Consider the following 21,054-nt stretch of genomic DNA (forward strand, 5'->3'; position numbering starts at 1 on the left):
TACAGAAGACAACACAGGCAACTACTAAAAGTCAATTTTAAGACGTAGCCCTGATTTTTATTGACCCAGTTATAATTATGGTTATATAATTTTAATTTGAAGATAAAAATGCTTAGCTTCTTCTATTCTGTCTATTTCTAACGGGCTTGATTTAACTTTGTAGGATTAAACTTTTAATTAATTTAATGATAGAGTGACACAGAAGTCACCAATGGTAATAAACTGCTCCAGATTGGATTACAGAATAAAACCCCAGTGAAGCAACATAAAAAAGACCAGTTTTCATTGGGGCACAATTGAGTTTCAATTATTCAATGCGGGAGACAGTGATTAACTCATTGAGTGCCATGGACGGACATGTTCGTCATTTCAAATAGTAACGTAGAGTGCCAAGGACGGACATGTTCGTCAATTGCGTTTTTTGACGGTGGGGCGTCGATCAAAGCCTTCTGCCTCTCCTGTACAAATATTATAGCTATTGGAGGTCTATAACCTATTTTACAGAACCCTTAGGTGGCGACAGTGCTCTCCACATAACAGAAAGGCAAGGAAAAAACAAAGAAGAAGTCGTTATGGAAACGGAAATCGCATCGCATCCGTATGCATCGATATGCTGAAGCACGTTACTGCAGCTGTGCCTGCAGCAGCCAATCTGCTCCCACAATTGAGCCGCTCCGTGTCGGTTGCGACAGCACATCCGCACATCCACACCGTGGAGTTGTTATTATTCTCAACTGGAAGCATCGTTGCCGGTGACAAACACACGCGGAACGCTGTAAAAAAGCTGGATGTCGCGCACAGCAAACTCAGCAGAGAGCCACCACAGACAGGAGGAGGAGTGTGCAGTTGAGGCGAGGCGGGGCGGGGCGGGGCGGGGCGGGGCGGGGCGGGGCGGGGCGGGGGGGGGGGGGGCACGCAGAGCAGCACGCAACACCCAGACAGACCCAGGCAGCAGGACAGGATTGACAAACGCAAGCCAGAATATCCGATGCCCACCAGCAGCAAGCTTCAGAGTCAGTGATGTGCTTGAAATGTTTAATTTCACAAAAGGCCAATTATCTCAGCTTCTAGAAAAAAATTGCTGTTTTTGGATGAATCAAGCTATTTTCTCCGGCTCATAACTAAAGAACGGAAAATGGGATCAATATACTTTTTTTTGCAGATGATAGAATAGAGTCTCATCGTTCTTTGTGCGTGTTCAGTGTTTACATAGTAATATCACACAATATTCTGTGGGCCTCGAGAAATCACTGAAAACGCTCTGAAACTCGCACTGGGAGCGTCCGTTCTCCAAAAGTGGCTGGCACTCAATGAGTTAATAGGCTATGTGCAACGTTAGTAGCGGGCACTTAACTCAGATTATGTGTTTTTAGCAAATCGTTATCACGTTTGTTGAATGTCAATGCGACTCATTGTGCCTGTGCCATAAGCCTGTATAGTATTGGGCTAGTTCAATGCTCATATTGCCTACCATTGTCTTCCATGTTGAAGGGCGGCTGTGTCATCACTTGAATTGCATTTCTCCACTTTACACAGCAACAGTAAGGGGCAGCGTTATCAAGAATTCCACTCTGGGACCTGTTTTAATTTTTTTGCGTTTTCATGCCCCAAGAACGCCATCACCGTGTAAAAGGAATGCACTAAAAAAGTTTGCAATTTTATGCAGGGAGCGTTGCCGTGTAAACAGGGCCTTAGATAGATAGATAGATAGATAGATAGATAGATAGATAGATACATACATACATACATACATACTGTACATACATACATACATACATACATACATACATACATACATTAGGGATGGGCGCGAGTACTCGGGTACTCGAGCACTCGTTCATAACGTCAGTACTCGAGTAACGTTTCTGCTCTTCGGATACTCGCCCCACTCCCCACCCCTTTAAAAATGGTCTAGAAGATCTACGCACGCATCATCATGTGGATCTGGAAGCATGAACTGCACGGGCGTCAAGTCAGCCAGAATGTACAAGTACGTCATCCGCTTTGTTGCTTTCAAAATAAAACGCTTATTGTAACGTAAGCTTATTTATTTTGAGTAATGCGTTACAGCCACAGCAGTAATGCGCCTATTCCAAGCGTGACACGTGCTGAAGCTCGAGTAACGTTTCTGCTGTTCGGGTACTCGCCCCCGGGCTGGGTATCGTTCAAAATTTTTCGATATCGATACCATTTCGATACTTGGATTTCGATACCGGTTCCTGAACGATACTTTTTTCGATACCAATTTTTAGAAAAATCCATTTTAACAAAAATAAAACTGCATTACACATTGAAATTATTTTACAAATCTTTAGTTTCCCCCCCATCTTAAGTTTTACAGCAGAAAAAAATAAAACCTACTGTATTTAACATAACTTTAAGTTCTCTAAACGTATTGCCGTCCCTACAAAAAATATTGGAAGTACTACAAAGGAAAGAAATGTAAAACAAATAAATCAGTGGAATAGTTTTCAGTGCAAAACAGAGAGTTGCAAATCAGGGTTTAATGCTCACTGATGCAACAGAACTCTATTCTTGTCCAAACTGATGAGATGGCTCCACTTCATGCATGGAAGACTAGTTGAGCATTGACTAGCCTATCAATATAGCCAATGGCACAAAGTGAATCCCATTTATATTCAACAAACTATCATGACATCAGCGTTTGTTAACGAGTTGCTAAAAATACATAATGGGCGATAACGTTTGCACATAACGTTAACGCTAATTAATTAAACATTAACGCTAGTGTTGCAGATCAGTGTTTAATGCTCACTGCTGCAACAGAACGTCATTCTTGTCAAATCTGACGAGACAGCTCCACTTCATGCATTCACTGACTAGCCAATCAATATAAATGAATCGCATTTACATTCAACAAACTATCATGACGTCAGCGTTTGTTAACGAGTTGCTAAAAATACACAATGCCCGCTTGCGCATAACGTTACGGCGGCAATTAATTAAACGATCTGCTAGCTACAACTCACAGCCAGATGCATGGTTTGTCAGAATGAGGGATCTGATAACCGCTAACTTGCGGTAAGCTGACCCACCTCTCAATTATTTCTCTTATCTGTGGAAACCAGTCCGTGTTGTTTCTGTTTCTTTTCCTGCTTTTCATCATCTTCGCCATATGGTACTCCAGGATAGGAGTAGCTTCTTCTTCTTCTTCTAGTGTTTTATGGCGGTTGGCAAACAACTTATGGTGCATTACCGCCACCTTCTGAAATGGAGTGTGGATCAGAATGGTTTCCTAAAACACTACACTATCCTGACTATATTCTTTTACTTAGTCCAGTTTCTTCTAGAAATGAAAATATATCCCTATATCCCACATTCCCTGAATTCAACTGCAATATTGCTTTTAAATCCAGCTTGATACTATTGCTCTCCAATCTGTTGTTGAGGATCTGTCTTTCCTGTTGATAGTATGGACAATAGGAGTAGCTTGAGTGGCTAACTTCTTGTATAATATATCCGCACCGCACGCCTGGCACAACAAACACACCGGCTAAAGTGGGCGTAACGTTTCCTGCATGCCTCTACATGACAGCCAATCACCAGCCGTATTAGAGCGCGGCGTGCAAGCATGTCGCATGCTTATAGGCTCAATGACGCTGTTTTGTTTTGGTATCGAAAATTGGTATCGATTGACAAGGGAGGCTTCGATACCCCTTAGTATCGATGTTTCCATTTCGGTGCCAAGTAAGTATCGAAACTCGATACCCAGCCCTACTCCCCACCCCTTTAAAAATTGTCTAGAAGATCTACAGTACGCACGCATCGTCATGTGGATCTGGCAGCAACCAGCAGCAACTGCACGGCCGGGCGTCAAGTCAGCCAGAATGTACAAGTACATCATCCGCTTTGTTGCTTTCAAAATAAAATGCTTATTGTAACCTTATTTATTTTGAGTAATGCGTTACAGCCACAGTTTCACACCATATAACATCACAACGAGTATTTTGATACAAGGATGCTGCTTCATTCGAAATACCTTTTCTCTTCCAACGTGCATCAATAAGCTATTTACTTTTGTTTAAGTAACATTATTTTGAAAGTTTTAACCGGAAGTTTTCCAGCTCTTCCCGAAAATGGTGGCTGGAGATATTCTCCCGAATGAGAAGCACGCTTCTTCATAGCGCACGCCCGGTAAAACTCATTCAAAACGTTGCACTAGTTTACTGACTACACTGTCGTTTCCCATAACGTTAGTCACAAGAAATGTGGAGAAAGAATCACTTTTTGGGAGACAATCGCTTCATGGTGATCACTATTCAGCTGCAGCTAGGGTTGCCAACCGTCCCTTAAAATACGGAACAAATAGTGGAATTTGTAAACAAAAAGACGTGTTCCGTATTGAACTGATACGGGACGCGCTTTGTCCCGTATTGGAGAAACAATGCAGTGCAAAGAGTGACGGGCTATTTGTATTGAGTGAGAAACTCCGTAGCTGCTGGAGCTGCTCTGCCCCTCAGCCTGTGTGGTGTCATGTTACGTCCAACTACCCTAGAATGCGCTTCTCATTGATTGTTGTGAGTCACGACTAATGAGAAGCGATGTCAGCATTACTAGATTCAACTAAACTCTGACGACAGCACATTGAGTAAGCTATTTACATTGTATCTAATCTATAGTAGTAACATGCCATTTTGTTGTGTTCAGAAGATTTAATCTGAAATCTAAAATGTTTTTGCACTAATGATTTAAACTGCCAGGTTTGTTCTATTCAAAAGAATATGTAACGTGCTGTTTGCACTGTTAAAAGAAAATGTAATGAGTAGATGCGAAGTTGCATTACCGGTAGGCCATATCAAAATACCGTTTGCACTACTGTTTATTGTTCTTTCTTAAAATACAGCTGTTTTAGCCTATTAAGAATGAGAAACCTCTGTTTTGCAATGCCCAAATAAAATTCTTGAATGATAATCTAGGAATAGGCTATACGTGCAAAAATTAAAAAAACTGATCAAATTCAGGTTTGCTTGTCTTAACACATTAAGTGCCAGAGACGACCTAACTCGTCTTACATAATCCAGCGCTTAAGTGCCAAGGACGACCCAACTCGTCTTACATCGTTTTCAGTGGTTTCCACTAGCTGGCGCCCTTGGGCAATATGTGAATGTGGATCCGACCTCTCCCGCTGCCCCGGAAGTACTCTAACAAAGATTTCTATATAGGGAAGGCGGGCTCTTTGATCAGCGGGTTGTGTAGGTAAGATTGAGCGAGTAGACAGAGACATAGCGATTTATATATAGAGAATTTCAGCAATTTAGCAATTTAGAGTCAGATTTAGAGCGAGTTGGTTAGCGTAGTTGATTTAGTTGTTAGTACAGTAGTAGTGTTTAGTATAGTCTTTATAAAGACTTTGTTTAGATAGATAGTTAGCGGTAGTTACAGTTAGTGTTCATTGTAGTTAGCTTAGCACATTTAGCGTTAGCGTCAGTTCATTTTAGTATTTAGCCTTTATTCTAGTTCAGTTTATTCTAGTTCAGTTTGATCGAGTTGGTAGCCGGTAGATTAGCCTTATTTCAGTTCAGTTTGAGCTAGTGGTAGCAGTAGTTTTATTTCAGTTCAGTTTGAGTTAGTCGTAGCAGTAGTTTTATTTCAGTTTAGTTGGGAGCGGGTGGCGTGTTTGTGCCATGCCGGCCAAACGCAAGCGGTCTTCGGCGGCTGCACGCAAGCGATCGGCCGATCAGAGATCACTGCTTGATTTCTTTTCCGTCCGAAACGAGCTTGTGCCGGAGACCGATTCCGAGGTCTCGGATGATGAACGGGGTGAGCCTCTGCATGTCGCGGCTGCGGCTGCAGGGCTCACGACTGAGTCCGAGTCGAGTGACCTCCAGTCTTCTCCAGACGCGGAGGATTCTGAGGAGGAGTGGGCCCCGTCGAGGAGCGAAGCTCCAGAGAGCAGTGGTAAGACGATGTTTGAGATGACTTGTGTAACTTGTGGAAATGTAATTACTATGACTATACAAAAGCCAGCAGTCAGTCAATTCATTTTACTTTTATTTCAGACTCTGAACAGTCTGAAGATGAGCCTGAGGCAGCCAGCTGTAGCGGCTCTGGTGCTGCAGCCTCTGGTGCCAGGAAAATGGGTAAGAGCACACCTCAGAATCAGGTTTATTTTCACATCACAGGTTCCAGCCAGCATTCAGTACCACACATATAAAAAACACTATTTTATGGTAATTATGTATTTCTATAATTTGCAGATTGTGGCAGTGGAGCTGGAAGAGGGAAACGGCCTGCAGGTCCAGGCTGGAGTGGAGTTGACTGGGAGCCAACCCACATCCCCTTCACAGCTGAACCGGGTCATCATAGTGGTGGTGCTGCTGAACCAGTTGACTTTTTCCAGCTCTTCCTGGACGATGAGCTGCTGCAGGCTATTGTTGTCCAAACTAACCTGTATGCACACCAGTGCATCAGTCAGGTGAGCGAGGCTCTGCCACATTCGAGGCTTGGGAGGTGGAAGGACACTGATGTGGCAGAACTCAAGCGCTTCTTGGGACTATACTTCCTCACTGGGATCGTCCAGAAGCCTAAACTGGCCATGTACTGGACCACAAATGAACTGACTGCTACCCCCCACTTCAACAAAACCATGTCTCGCAACCGCTTTCAACTGCTCACAAGATTCCTCCATTTCAGTAACAATTTTGATGTTGATGGTGCAGACAAGTTGTTCAAGGTCCGGCCAGTTCTGAACGACCTGTTAGCAAAGTTCAGAGACATGTTCACACCGAGTCAAAACATTAGCATTGATGAGGGGATGCTCCTGTGGCGTGGGCGGTTGGCCTTCAAAGTCTACAACCCCCAAAAACCCATAAAGTATGGGATCAAGTCCTATATCCTGTGTGACTCCCAGACAGGTTACTGCCACAACATGAAGCCGTACTGTGGTGAGCGGGCCACCCTAGGCGAGACGGTGGAGTTCCTCCTCGGGGACTTGGCAGGGCAGGGGTACCATTTGTACATGGACAATTACTACAACTCTGTTGGAATGTGTGCACAGCTGCTGGAGTGTCAGACACATGTCTGTGGCACTCTGAGGAAGAACAGGGGTGAGCCACCTGCTACCATAGTCACCAACCACACCGTGAAGCTGGGGGAAACGGTCATGCGCCACAACGGTGGCACCATGGTTCTCGCCTGGCGAGATAAAAGAATCGTGAAGATGGTCTCCACGCTGCACGACGACACGATGGAGACGGTGCAGGTCAGGCAGAAAGGCAGCACAGAGAGGGTCGCACACACAAAACCCAAGTGTGTGGCAGACTACAACAAGTACATGAATGGGGTCGACAGATTGGATCAGAACATTGCATACTATCCGTTTGCCAGGAAGACATCCAGGTGGCCCTTCAAATTTGTAATGTACATGTTTCAGATCTCTTTTTATAACGCCTTTGTTCTGTACAAAGCTAAACACCCAGCTAAACGCCAGAGAAAGTGTGAAACATTGCTGGATTTCATCCTGAGTGTTATCGGTGTATGGACCAGACCTGTGGTGGGGGGTGGCGGGGAGGAGGTGGGGGCTGGCGGGGAGGAGGTGGGGGCTGGCGAGGAGGAGGTGGGGGGTGGCGGGGAGGAGGTGGGGGCTGGCGAGGAGGAGGTGGGGGGTGGCGGGGAGGAGGTGGGGGCGGGGGCGGGGGGCAGTGACCAACCTGCAACCATGCCCCGGCGACCATACCTGGACCCTCAATGCAGGCTGGAGGTCAAGCTAGCGGGCCATGTAATGGTCCTCATACCAGCCACACCCAAAAAAGATGGCCCAACGAGGAGGTGTAGCATGTGTGCAAAGAGAAAGGTTAGAGCAGAGACACGCTACATGTGTGTCAAATGTGGGGTCTCATTACACAGGGGTAGATGCTATGAGGAGTACCACTCAGACAAGAACCTTCCTCAGCGGCGCTGGCGCTGAGTAGGTATGGGTCATAAAAATAAAAATAAAACCAGCCAGGGATTGTTTTTGCTCTTTGTTTGATTGTTTGCTAGCTAGCAGGAATACATAAAAAAGTACCTGCCGATTTTCATGTAACTTTGTGGATGGGTGTAACATGGGCCAAGGAAGTACCCATTACATTTTGGAGCAGTTCTGGATTCGGTGTACGAGCCCAAACCGGTTTGATCACTAACCGAAAAAAACTATTAAAAAAAAAAACTATATAAAAAAAAAAAAAAAGCTGAGTCTGCTCTTGTTTTGTATTTATTTTGACATTTATTTATTTTATTATTTGTATTATTCCTCCATTATTGAAAACAACTATTGTTCAGATGTCTGATGTCTCACTGATGCCAAAAATAAATGGTGAAAAGTGACTGTTCTGCCTGTTTGATTGAATTTCACAAAACTACATTTTTCTCAGCTTTCCTTCTCAGAGGCCAAAACCATGCTGTACTCAACGGCTAATATCTACATAACTACTAACTCTACAAACTAACTCTTTTAGACAGAGAAAGCACACATTCTATTAGTTGTTTTTAGATGATTGGTGTTCACGAAATCATAACAGAAAAGAATCCTCGGCTGTTTTAAAATGAGCCAGAATCGTCAAAAACACCCCTGGCACAACTTACCTACAGGAATGAAAACATGGCTGGCACCCAATGTGTTAAAGGAGAATTTCATTTTTTTTAACCTGGAGCCCTCTCCTCACATTACCGTAATTATTATCTGACGACTCACCCAGTGTTCTTCTCCGCAGCGTTTTTTTCCGTCTTAGGCGTTGTTTTGAGATCAATAGTGTGCAAGCCAGTCCTAGAATGGAGCTCCGTGGGGGCCACGTGGCAGCATGCTTTTCATCCATGTAAATAGACAGTTTTATTCCCGTTTTCGACCCATATCGTCATAGTCTGATCCCTAAAGAATTGTTTTGGTGTTATAAAAAAGTGAATCAGGCTCTTCCAGCCAAAGTCTCTCCAGGTCAGTGAGTTCGTGACAGAGCAATGAGCCTCCCAAGCCTGAAGCCACACCTCCTCCGGTACTTCCACACTCAAATCCTTTTCCCAGCGCTGTCTCACATAATCTGTTGAGTTTTTATTCATTGATGTAATGGCGCTATACAGTTTACCGATAATTCTTCTTGTATCTTCCCCGTTATAAGCTTCTATAAAAGTGTGGATCAATCTTGAGAGAATTACAGGTTCGGGCCCTCTAACCTCCTTCAGAAAATAATGACGAGGGAGGTACGGTAGTGCAGTGGTAAGCACTATCGCCTCACAGCTCGAAGGTCGTGGGTTCGATTCCCACCTGGGACGATGTGAACGCTTAAGGAATGCGTGCCCGTCCGCATGTCCTCGAGTGCCCACCGCCCGGGTGGGGTCGTCAAAAGGGCCTTTCTGTGTGGAGTTTGCATGTTCTCCCCGTGCCTCCCGGGGGTTTCCTTCATATAGGAACCCCCTTCACAAAAACATGCAATATCCTGGTTGCTAATGTGGTTCCTCCTCTGGTCGTTAAGGGCGCCTGTTCAGAGGGAGGGGAACTGGTTGGAATAGCGTGAACCTCCCACATGCTATGTCCTACCGGTGAAGCTTCCTCTGTCAGGTGAAAAGAAGCAGCTGGCTGACTGCCCATGTCTCGGAGGAAGCATGGAGCCAGTCTCGGCTCTCCCCAGATCGGCAGAGGATGGAGTAGCAACCAGGACAGAGAAATCAAATGAGCACTAATGGGGGATAAAATGGGATAAAAAATCGGGGGGGGAAAAAAAATAAAAAAATAAAAAAATTAAAAAAATAATGACGAATCTGTAAGTATCTATAAAAGTCCTGCTTGTTAAGTTCGAAAGATCGGCTTAGGTTCTCAAAACTATCAATTTCCCCATTTGACATGATTCTACAAAGGGCTGTAATGCCACCTTTAGTCCACTGTCTGTATCCATGATCATTTACCGCCGGTAGGAAGTGTGGGTTATAAGCCGGCCAGGCCAGCACTAAGGCTATGACTTTTAACTCATTGGCTGCCATTGACATCTAAAGACGTCAATTCAAATAGTAACGTAGGCTGCCATTGACGTCTAAAGACGTCAATTGCGTTTTTTGACGGTGGGACGTGGATCAAAGCCTGATGCATCTCCTGTAAAAAATATGGGGGTTTTGAAGGTGTATAAGCTATTTTACGGACCCATTAGGTGGCGACAGTGCTCTCCGGATTAGAGAAAGATGAGAAAAAAAGAGTAGAAGAAGCCATGGGGAAACTTTAACCGATGCATGCTGTAACCTTAGCTGTGAACAGCAGCCAATCTGCTCCCACAATTGAGCCTTTCTGTCTCTGTTGCGATAGTTTCTCCATATGATTAGTTGCCAGAAGAGGAGCACCCGACACCAGCGTCTTTCTGAAAAGTTAAATTATTCTCAGCTGGGAGCGCTGGGAGCCGGCGCACAAAAACGGCGGAGCGCTCTGAAAATAGACGCTGGGTGCAGCGCACTTTGAAACGTGCAGCAGAAAGTTCAGAGCAAACGTGCAGCAGAGAGCCACCAGAGACACTCCCACGGAGGAGGAGTTTGCAGTTGAGGGGGGTGGGGCACGCAGGGCACCATACAACACAGACCCAGACAGCAGGCTCGATGGACAGATTGGCAAACACAAGCTGGAATACCTGATGCCCACCAGCAGTAAATCAAGACCAGCAAGAAGGTGTAGGGTCTGCGCACGCAGGGGCCAGCGCTGCTGGTTGCAGCTAAAAAATATTATTTTGCCATCAAAATTCCTTTGTTTTTGCTGTTTTATTGAAGGAAATTACTGTTCAGATATTTGAGGTGTCACTACATCAGAAAATATTAGCTTCAGAGTCAGTGATGTGCTTGAAATGCTTCATTTCACAAAAGGGTAATTATCTCCAGTTCTAGTTTGAAACATCTGTTTCTGGTGAAACCAGAAAATGATACAAATAAACTTTTTTTTTCTGATGATACAAGAGAGTCTCATCGTTTTTGGGCGTGTTCTGTGTTTACATAGTAATATCACACAATATTCTGTGGGTCTTGAGAAATCACTGAAAACGCTCTGAAAGGGCTGGCACTGGGAGCGTCCGTTTTCCAGAATAATTTAATGGCTGGCAGCCAATGAGTTAATAAGAACGTTTGGATTTCGGGTTTGGCTTCAAAAGTTGCATCACAGTCGGGCTTAACGTGGCATGTAGCAGACCTCTATGGCCACAAGATAAGAATGCCCATTCTGTTTGCAACACAGGACTTAGATATCACTAACAGGTGGGGCACCACCAAGGGATGGCCATGCCCACCCTGATACAATATCCATATATATATATATATATATATATATGGGCCCTAGCGGGGAGCAGCTCTAACAGGTTGGGAGGCGTGGCCTATTCTTTGGCCTATTTACCTGCATTTGAAGAACACATATTGCCATAATTCTGAGGTAATTTTTTTTGATTACATTGCAGTTCAGGCAAGAATGATTTGTTCAACAGCCTTTGTTCTGTGTTTCAAGCTGACCTACATGTCCCATCCCACCCCTCCCCCTCTACCCTCCTCCCCTTCAGGAGCCATATGGCCAAAGATTAGTAAGCTCTCATTTCAGTATGTCCTAATGCCACATGGCTGGAGGCAAATGTTGCAGGCAGCACACTGTTAACAGCCCGTTCACACAGGACGCCGAAGCAACGCTCAACCTAAGCTCCACCTACGCTGAACCCACAAGTTTCATTTAGGCGTCCTTGTTAGAGATGTAACGGTATGAAAATTTCACATCACGATTACCGTGATCAAAATTATCACGGTTATCGTATTATCACGGTATTCGTAAATAAAGTTGCTGAAAATGTTCAAAAAGTACTGAGAGACTCACTGAAATCATTTTACGTTTTATATTGAAAACTCAGACCCAAAAAGGATTGATACACTCACTGAAATCATTTCTCCAAGGCTGCACGTTTGCATCTGGGAGACTGTTGCCAACTTTAGTTGATGGACAGTATTTACCATGTTTTTCAAAGCACTGTAATCACGGTACCACGGTTTTAATGATAATGAAAATTTGAAAGGGTATGGTTATCATAAGGAATTTTATCACGGTTATCATTAAAACCGGTTATCGTTACATCCCTAGTCTCGACGAGTCAATGCAACCCCTAGTGTCTCGTAATCTAATGGTGTTCTGGACGGTTGGGTTGAGGCATGAAGACACTGAAGTTAAAGGTAGAGAAAGCTTACATTCAAGGCTGTTAATTAAAGGTTACAGTACTTAATGCTTTTCCCCCCCAATATTTTATTTTCAGTTTTTATAGAACAGTAAACGAACAAGACAAACGGGATCAGACACAGGAAAAGAAAAAGAAAAAAAAATACAGACATCAACATTCAACATGGTGCTACCAGTCGCATAAGGTGCTTATGTATTTGCAAGAGACAACATGCATGCGATCCCATACAGGGGGTCCATGAGATACCCACCGAACAAGCCATCCGCTACCCCCAACCTCAGTCACTAGTCATTGTTAACCTCGTCAAAGTCGGCCCAAAACGGGTCCCTGATAGCCGAGAACCTTTTAAGCGAGTCGGTTCTCAGGGACCTGAGTCTCTCCATGTGTACAACAGAGATCATGTCCATCAGCCACACGTGAAAAGAAGGTGAGGAGGACTTCCATTCCTTCAGAATTTGTTTTTTGGCAACAGTTGTCCCCAGTGTCAGAGATTGTTGCACAGCTGTAGGGAAGTCCAGAGAGGACTCCGAGCAGCCGAAGATGGCGAGTTCTGCCTCCGGCTGCAGGGTTATTTTATAGGCCTTTAGAGTACCAGTCAAATATTTTGGCCCAGAATCCCGTTAAAGAAGGGCAGAACCAGAAGGCATGAGATAGTGTGCCCTCTAGTAGTTACTGCTCATTAAGCAGGTAGCTTATTAACACATTGGGTGCCAGCCATGTTTTCATTCCTGTAGGTAAGTTGTGCCAGGGGTGTTTTTGACGATTCTGGCTCATTTTAAAACAGCCGAGGATTCTTTTCTGTTATGACTTCGTGAACATCAATCATCTAAAAAGAACTAATAGAATGTGTGCTTTCTCTGTCTAAAAGAGTTAGTTTGTAGAGTTAGTAGTTATGTAGATATTAGCCGTTGAGTACAGCATGGTTTTGGCCTCTGAGAAGGAAAGCTGAGAAAAATGTAGTTTTGTGAAATTCAATCAAACAGGCAGAACAGTCACTTTTCACCATTTATTTTTGGCATCAGTGAGACATCAGACATCTGAACAATAGTTGTTTTCAATAATGGAGGAATAATACAAATAATAAAATAAATAAATGTCAAAATAAATACAAAACAAGAGCAGACTCAGCTTTTTTTTTTTTTTTATATAGTTTTTTTTTTTTATAGTTTTTTTCGGTTAGTGATCAAACCGGTTTGGGCTCGTACACCGAATCCAGAACTGCTCCAAAATGTAATGGGTACTTCCTTGGCCCATGTTACACCCATCCACAAAGTTACATGAAAATCGGCAGGTACTTTTTTATGTATTCCTGCTAGCTAGCAAACAATCAAACAAAGAGCAAAAACAATCCCTGGCTGGTTTTATTTTTATTTTTATGACCCATACCTACTCAGCGCCAGCGCCGCTGAGGAAGGTTCTTGTCTGAGTGGTACTCCTCATAGCATCTACCCCTGTGTAATGAGACCCCACATTTGACACACATGTAGCGTGTCTCTTTTCTAACCTTTTTCTTTGCACACATGCTACACCTCCTCGTTGGGGTATCTTTTTTGGGTGTGGCTGGTATGAGGACCATTACATGGCCCGCTAGCTTGACCTCCAGCCTGCATTGAGGGTCCAGGTATGGTCGCCGGGGCATGGTTGCAGGTTGGTCACTGCCCCCCGCCCCCGCCCCCACCTCCTCCCCGCCACCCCCCACCTCCTCCTCGCCAGCCCCCACCTCCTCCCCGCCACCCCCCACCTCCTCCTCGCCAGCCCCCACCTCCTCCCCGCCAGCCCCCACCTCCTCCCCGCCACCCCCCACCACAGGTCTGGTCCATACACCGATAACACTCAGGATGAAATCCAGCAATGTTTCACACTTTCTCTGGCGTTTAGCTGGGTGTTTAGCTTTGTACAGAACAAAGGCGTTATAAAAAGAGATCTGAAACATGTACATGACAAATTTGAAGGGCCACCTGGATGTCTTCCTGGCAAACGGATAGTATGCAATGTTCTGATCCAATCTGTCGACCCCATTCATGTACTTGTTGTAGTCTGCCACACACTTGGGTTTTGTGTGTGCGACCCTCTCTGTGCTGCCTTTCTGCCTGACCTGCACCGTCTCCATCGTGTCGTCGTGCAGCGTGGAGACCATCTTCACGATTCTTTTATCTCGCCAGGCGAGAACCATGGTGCCACCGTTGTGGCGCATGACCGTTTCCCCCAGCTTCACGGTGTGGTTGGTGACTATGGTAGCAGGTGGCTCACCCCTGTTCTTCCTCAGAGTGCCACAGACATGTGTCTGACACTCCAGCAGCTGTGCACACATTCCAACAGAGTTGTAGTAATTGTCCATGTACAAATGGTACCCCTGCCCTGCCAAGTCCCCGAGGAGGAACTCCACCGTCTCGCCTAGGGTGGCCCGCTCACCACAGTACGGCTTCATGTTGTGGCAGTAACCTGTCTGGGAGTCACAGAGGATGTAGGACTTGATCCCATACTTTATGGGTTTTTGTGGGTTGTAGACTTTGAAGGCCAACCGCCCACGCCACAGGAGCATCCCCTCATCAATGCTAATGTTTTGACTCGGTGTGAACATGTCTCTGAACTTTGCTAACAGGTCGTTCAGAACTGGCCGGACCTTGAACAACTTGTCTGCACCATCAACATCAAAATTGTTACTGAAATGGAGGAATCTTGTGAGCAGTTGAAAGCGGTTGCGAGACATGGTTTTGTTGAAGTGGGGGGTAGCAGTCAGTTCATTTGTGGTCCAGTACATGGCCAGTTTAGGCTTCTGGACGATCCCAGTGAGGAAGTATAGTCCCAAGAAGCTCTTGAGTTCTGCCACATCAGTGTCCTTCCACCTCCCAAGCCTCGAATGTGGCAGAGCCTCGCTCACCTGACTGATGCACTGGTGTGCATACAGGTTAGTTTGGACAACAATAGCCTGCAGCAGCTCATCGTCCAGGAAGAGCTGGAAAAAGTCAACTGGTTCAGCAGCACCACCACTATGATGACCCGGTTCAGCTGTGAAGGGGATGTGGGTTGGCTCCCAGTCAACTCCACTCCAGCCTGGACCTGCAGGCCGTTTCCCTCTTCCAGCTCCACTGCCACAATCTGCAAATTATAGAAATACATAATTACCATAAAATAGTGTTTTTTATATGTGTGGTACTGAATGCTGGCTGGAACCTGTGATGTGAAAATAAACCTGATTCTGAGGTGTGCTCTTACCCATTTTCCTGGCACCAGAGGCTGCAGCACCAGAGCCGCTACAGCTGGCTGCCTCAGGCTCATCTTCAGACTGTTCAGAGTCTGAAATAAAAGTAAAATTAATTGACTGACTGCTGGCTTTTGTATAGTCATAGTAATTACATTTCCACAAGTTACACAAGTCATCTCAAACATCGTCTTACCACTGCTCTCTGGAGCTTCGCTCCTCGACGGGGCCCACTCCTCCTCAGAATCCTCCGCGTCTGGAGAAGACTGGAGGTCACTCGACTCGGACTCAGTCGTGAGCCCTGCAGCCGCAGCCGCGACATGCAGAGGCTCACCCCGTTCATCATCCGAGACCTCGGAATCGGTCTCCGGCACAAGCTCGTTTCGGACGGAAAAGAAATCAAGCAGTGATCTCTGATCGGCCGATCGCTTGCGTGCAGCCGCCGAAGACCGCTTGCGTTTGGCCGGCATGGCACAAACACGCCACCCGCTCCCAACTAAACTGAAATAAAACTACTGCTACGACTAACTCAAACTGAACTGAAATAAAACTACTGCTACCACTAGCTCAAACTGAACTGAAATAAGGCTAATCTACCGGCTACCAACTCGATCAAACTGAACTAGAATAAACTGAACTAGAATAAAGGCTAAATACTAAAATGAACTGACGCTAACGCTAAATGTGCTAAGCTAACTACAATGAACACTAACTGTAACTACCGCTAACTATCTATCTAAACAAAGTCTTTATAAAGACTATACTAAACACTACGACTGTACTAACAACTAAATCAACTACGCTAACCAACTCGCTCTAAATCTGACTCTAAATTGCTAAATTGCTGAAATTCTCTATATATAAATCGCTATGTAATTCTGTCTCTGTCTTACTCGCTCAATCTTACCTACACAACCCGCTGATCAAAGAGCCCGCCTTCCCTATATAGAAATCTTTGTTAGAGTACTTCCGGGGCAGCGGGAGAGGTCGGATCCACATTCACATATTGCCCAAGGGCGCCAGCTAGTGGAAACCACTGAAAACGATGTAAGACGAATTAGTCCGTCCTTGGCACTTAAGCGCTGGATTATGTAAGACGAATTAGTCCGTCTCTGGCACTTAATGTGTTAAGGATGAACTAAATGTGAATTAATGTACCCTTATAAAGTGTTACTGCCCCACTTTGCAGGTGTAGTTTGACATCAACTATTAACTAGAGCAGCTTTAAAAGAGGTTCAGCGGGGTGTGTGTGTGTGTGTGTGTGTGTGTGTGTGTGTGTGTGTGTGGTGTGTGTGTGTGTGTGTGCGTGTGTGCGTGTGTGTGTGAGTGGTGTGTGTGTATGGTGTGTGTGTATGTGTGTGTATGTGTGTGAGTGGTGTGTGTGTGTGTGTGTGTGTGAGTGGTGTGTGTGTGTGTGTGTGTGTGTGTGTGTGTGTGTGTGGTGTGTGTGTGTGTGTATGGTGTGTGTGTGGTGGGTGTATGTGTGTGTGTGTGTGCGTGTGCGTGTGTGAGTGGTGTGTGTGTGTGTGTGTGTGTGTGTGTGTGTGTGAGTGGTGTGTGTGTGTGTGTGTGTGTGTGTGTGTGTGTGAGTGGTGTGTGTGTGTGTGTTTTCTACCCTCTCCTGGTCCTTCCAGGGAATGCCACGGAGGCGAGTGTAAAGCTCCAGGTGCTCCCTGGCCGTCAGATCTTCAAACAGTGCGTCAAACTGTGGGCAGTAGCCGATACTCTGCTGGACACGCAACAGCTCCTTCAGGATGCTACACACACACACACACACGCACGCACGCACGCACGCACGCACGCACGCACGCACACACACACACAACATTATTGATTTCGTACCTGGCCTTGGTAGTTATCTAGTTTGACATTATAGAGTGCTTCACAGTATATATATATATTTAGAACACGGCTCTCTTGAATACTCGATTCTGATTGGTCAATCAACAAGATTCACCGGTCATTATTTCTCGACAACCGACCGCTGCTCTGCCACACCTGGATTAATCAGTTGATAAGAGCCTTTTGTCAGCAGACACTACTAATTAGGCCAACCAGTTGCAGCTGTGGTGTCTTGTGTGCCAATTACGAATGAAACCGCTTTGTCGTTGAAAACGCTAATAAAAAATCTATTTGAATAATTATTTTTGTCAGATTATTGAATGATTTAGTTGTAGGCCGTGTTCTAAGGGGGATAATGTATAGTGAGCCGGTGATTACTGGAAATAATGACCTTCAGGTGAATGATTAAGCCGTCCGCTGCGCGTCAGGCTCAATCATTCACCTGTCGGTCATTATTTCGCCAGTAATCACCGGCTCACAATACATTATCCCTTACATATTTAATTTGTCCAAAATGACCAGACACACTACTGCACACTAGAGGTCTGCCCGGGCCTGGAAATGAACCCAGAGCCCACATTCTCTGTGACCATAACGAGCCCTACCCGACCCCAGCCCTAATTGTTTATTTAACCCTACCCGACCCCAGCCCTAATAGACCCTTCTCACGGGGGCCATTTTGTGTCGAGAAGCCAGGGTAAACACAGGTGCAAGCAAAACACTAATGAGGGTTTCCAACTTCCATGATTGGGATTTGGAAACCCTCATTAGTGTTTTGCTTGCACCTGTGTTTACCCTGGCTTCTCGACACAAAATGGCCCCCATGAGAAGGGTCTATTGTTTATTTAACCCTACCTGACCCCAGCCTTAACTGTTTATTTAACCCTACCCGACCCCAGCCTTAACTGTTTATTTAACCCTACCTGACCCCAGCCCTAATTGTTTATTTAACCCTACCTGACCCCAGCCCTAATTGTTTATTTAACCCTACCCGACCCCAGCCTTAACTGTTTATTTAACCCTACCTGACCCCAGCCCTAACTGTTTATTTAACCCTACCCGACCCCAGCCCTAATTGTTTATTTAACCCTACCTGACCCCAGCCCTAACTGTTTATTTAACCCTACCCAACCCCAGCCCTAATTGTTTATTTAACCCTACCTGACCCCAGCCCTAACTGTTTATTTAACCCTACCTGACCCCAGCCCTAATTGTTTATTTAACCCTACCTGACCCCAGCCCTAACTGTTTATTTAACCCTACCTGACCCCAGCCCTAATTGTTTATTTAACCCTACCCGACCCCAGCCCTAACTGTTTATTTAACCCTACCTGACCCCAGCCCTAACTGTTTATTTAACCCTACCTGACCCCAGCCCTAACTGTTTATTTAACCCTACCTGACCCCAGCCCTAACTGTTTATTTAACCCTACCTGACCCCAGCCCTAACTGTTTATTTAACCCTACCTGTCCAATACCCAGAATCGGGTCTCGGGTCCCGTCAGGTTCGGGTCGTGTAGCAGGCCTCTGCTGCACACCACACATAATAATCCATAATAATACATACATGTATGATGCTGCTTTCTTGCATTCTGCTTGGACATTCAGCGTAGTCTCTGTATATAAGTTGGTGCATACGGTATTTCTGGACAAATGTCAGTATCAGGCGATCTACAGTATCGCTCAGTATAGTGCATGCTAAAGTGTTGACATGGAAGGCCGGAGGTTGACCTGGACAACTCCCCAAAACCGGGTGTATTCCTGTACAGTGAAAGGGCCTGTCCTCCCGGTATTGTACCTGTTTCCACTGATGAAGGCCTCCCCTCCTGTGGTGCTCTCGTCGCCGGTAAGCATTTTAAAGGTGGTGGTCTTCCCGGCTCCGTTCACCCCCAGCAAGCCAAAGCATTCGCCGGGACGAACGCCCAGACACAACCTGTCCACGGCCAGGATATGACCCATCTTCCTGGACTTGTAGACCTGAGCGAGAAGGCAAAGAGTGCACGCAGATGAACGTCACATGAACAGTTCACATCTTTTTCAGATTTTGTTGTGATAAGTTAACACTATTTTAACATGCGAAAAATGTAAAGTGTCGTACAGTAATAATTGTTGATATGACAGTCAAACTCAATCTAATCAGGGGAGTTTATCCACAATAACAAAGTTGATAGGTCTGTTTCAGCTTGATCTCGTGGTAATTGCCCAATCAATACTCGATTTCAACAGGCTGTTTAAGTGTGATTTCTTCTAGTGTTTATTTACCGTGAGCCAATCGGACAACCCATTCAAGAATTATTGATGTTTAAGTAAAGTGTGCATTTCACACTAATTGCCATGAGATACAATTTTAACTTCCAGTGATTTGAAAACTGCAGCAGTCAATATTGCGATTTGGATATTGTTTTTGTATTAACTGTGGCGACCTTTGTGAGGTTGTCGATCTTCAGCATGTCGTTGTCGGCGTCTCCTCGCAGCACTCTTCGCCTCTCACAAGCAACGTCTACATCAACATCCTCTATCGGCTGGCAGCTGACTGGCACTCTCCTGGATCAACACACACACACACACACATTTCTACTCGGGCACTAACTTATTCCTGTAACCGTACATTGTATACTCACTTGTTAAACTTACACAGCACTTTATGTAAACAGGGAGCACTTGGCAATGACAGCTTATTCTTGAAGGATAAATCCACCCTACTGGACATACTGTTTCACTGTTATGTCATCGATATTTTCTGATGAGCTGCTGTAGTTTCGTTTTTTGGTGTACACATTTCCCCTGAACTTGCCTTGTCTACTTCAATTTCAGTTAGTGCATTTTGCGCCGCATTTGGCTAGTAGTGCACTGCATTTCCCAGAATGCATTTCAACAACCCCCTAGCAAACTCACTTGGACTTGTTGCATCCAGCTGTGGGTTTTACATGCAAGTAGAGAGAGCAATTCATAGCATTCAGTTGCATCATCACATGGCCATCTTGATGGGAAAATAACAGGTGATTGTAATAAATTCACAAATGATCACAATCAATCACATAGCAAACACAGCCAATGAGCTGTGTGTATTGTAAAGCGCCATATTGGTAGGAAATAAGTTAAGTTAAGTTAGTTGAGTTATTATTGTTTTTATTAATTATTTTTAATAGTACTGCACTGTTTATATTTACTAACTTTTATACTGTTTTATTTTTTCTAACATGTATTCTTGTTTATTGTAATGATTATGCTCTTGACCTGCCTGGGGAATACAGAAATTAGCCTCTTGGCTAACACATTTACATTTAAGTGTGAACTAAAATGTTGATTGACTTGTACTGTCCCCCGCCAAATTAAATAAATAAGTAAATAGATTTAATCAGATTCCATTGTACACGTGTACACACAAAGCAGTATGTTATATGTCATGTTATTTATAATAAACCAACATGCTAACACACTCACAGAGGTTTATTTATATACACCAACATGCTAACAGACTCACGGAGGTTTATTTATATACACCAACATGCTAACAGACTCACAGAGGTTTATTTATATACACCAACATGCTAACAGACTCACGGAGGTTTCCTGAGGAAGTTATACTGGCACAGGATGGTGATGAGGAAGCCGACAAAGCCCTCGATTGTCATGGCAACGAGTCCTCGAGTCACGATGTCCCACTCAAATGGAGACTTCATCTTGTCAAACTGGCCTGAAAACACAGATTCAGTGTCTGTTTAACAAGACACCATCAACTGAAAAGCAGACAGGGAGGACCTGAACAGGGCCGGTTCCAGAACAAGATGACTAGGGATGCATCCTAGATAGGAAGGGGTGCACATGCACCGGCCAACC

At 44.9% G+C, this 21,054-nt stretch overlaps 1 protein-coding gene across 1 annotated transcript in view; it reads right to left on the reverse strand.

The window, feature by feature from the left end:
- Positions 1 to 21,054, reverse strand: part of LOC310796420 (ATP-binding cassette sub-family A member 2-like) — a gene marked incomplete at both ends in the record, with an annotated part of 53,670 nt that overhangs the window by 8,785 nt on the left and 23,831 nt on the right. The window contains 6 exons of the mRNA XM_083658607.1: positions 14,522 to 15,269; positions 15,387 to 15,456; positions 16,988 to 17,129; positions 19,013 to 19,191; positions 19,638 to 19,758; positions 20,779 to 20,906. Of these exons, the coding sequence (XP_083514733.1) occupies positions 14,522 to 15,269; positions 15,387 to 15,456; positions 16,988 to 17,129; positions 19,013 to 19,191; positions 19,638 to 19,758; positions 20,779 to 20,906 (1,388 nt within the window). The remainder of the gene's footprint in view (positions 1 to 14,521; positions 15,270 to 15,386; positions 15,457 to 16,987; positions 17,130 to 19,012; positions 19,192 to 19,637; positions 19,759 to 20,778; positions 20,907 to 21,054) is intronic.

Source organism: Poromitra crassiceps, assembly GCF_964638095.1.
Source record: "Poromitra crassiceps genome assembly, chromosome: 22".
Lineage (NCBI taxonomy): Eukaryota > Metazoa > Chordata > Actinopteri > Beryciformes > Melamphaidae > Poromitra > Poromitra crassiceps.